The 288-nt window shown below is 65.6% G+C and overlaps 1 protein-coding gene across 1 annotated transcript in view; it reads left to right on the forward strand.

The window, feature by feature from the left end:
- REEP6 (receptor accessory protein 6) overlaps nucleotides 1-288 on the forward strand; it is a 3,713-nt gene that overhangs the window by 1,401 nt on the left and 2,024 nt on the right. Inside the window, exon 5 of the mRNA XM_009883522.1 lies at nucleotides 102-173. Coding sequence (XP_009881824.1) covers nucleotides 102-173 — 72 coding nt within the window. The remainder of the gene's footprint in view (nucleotides 1-101; nucleotides 174-288) is intronic.

The raw sequence follows: 288 nt of genomic DNA on the forward strand, positions 1-288 counted from the left end.
GGCTGTGCTCTCACAGCCGCAGCCCCGTCCTCCCGTGGTGCGGGGACTTCACTCTCCCCTCTCTGTAATTCTCTCTCTTCACTTTACGCCTCCGGGTCCAGTCCTCCACACTCTGGTCAGCAGCAGAGCCCGGCTGACGGCTGAGGTGGCACCGCAGCTCAGCCTGTCTGTATGTAAGAGCCACGGTTCCCGCTGCCGCCGAAGGGAGAAGGGGCCGTTCTGTGTGAAACCGCCCCACCGCTACCGCCAGCCGCTTGGCTGGATCCCGCAAACGGCCCGGCGCCCTTC

This window comes from Charadrius vociferus, unplaced genomic scaffold (genome assembly GCF_000708025.1).
Source record: "Charadrius vociferus isolate BGI_N301 unplaced genomic scaffold, ASM70802v2 scaffold2434, whole genome shotgun sequence".
In the NCBI taxonomy this organism is placed as follows: Eukaryota; Metazoa; Chordata; class Aves; order Charadriiformes; family Charadriidae; genus Charadrius; species Charadrius vociferus.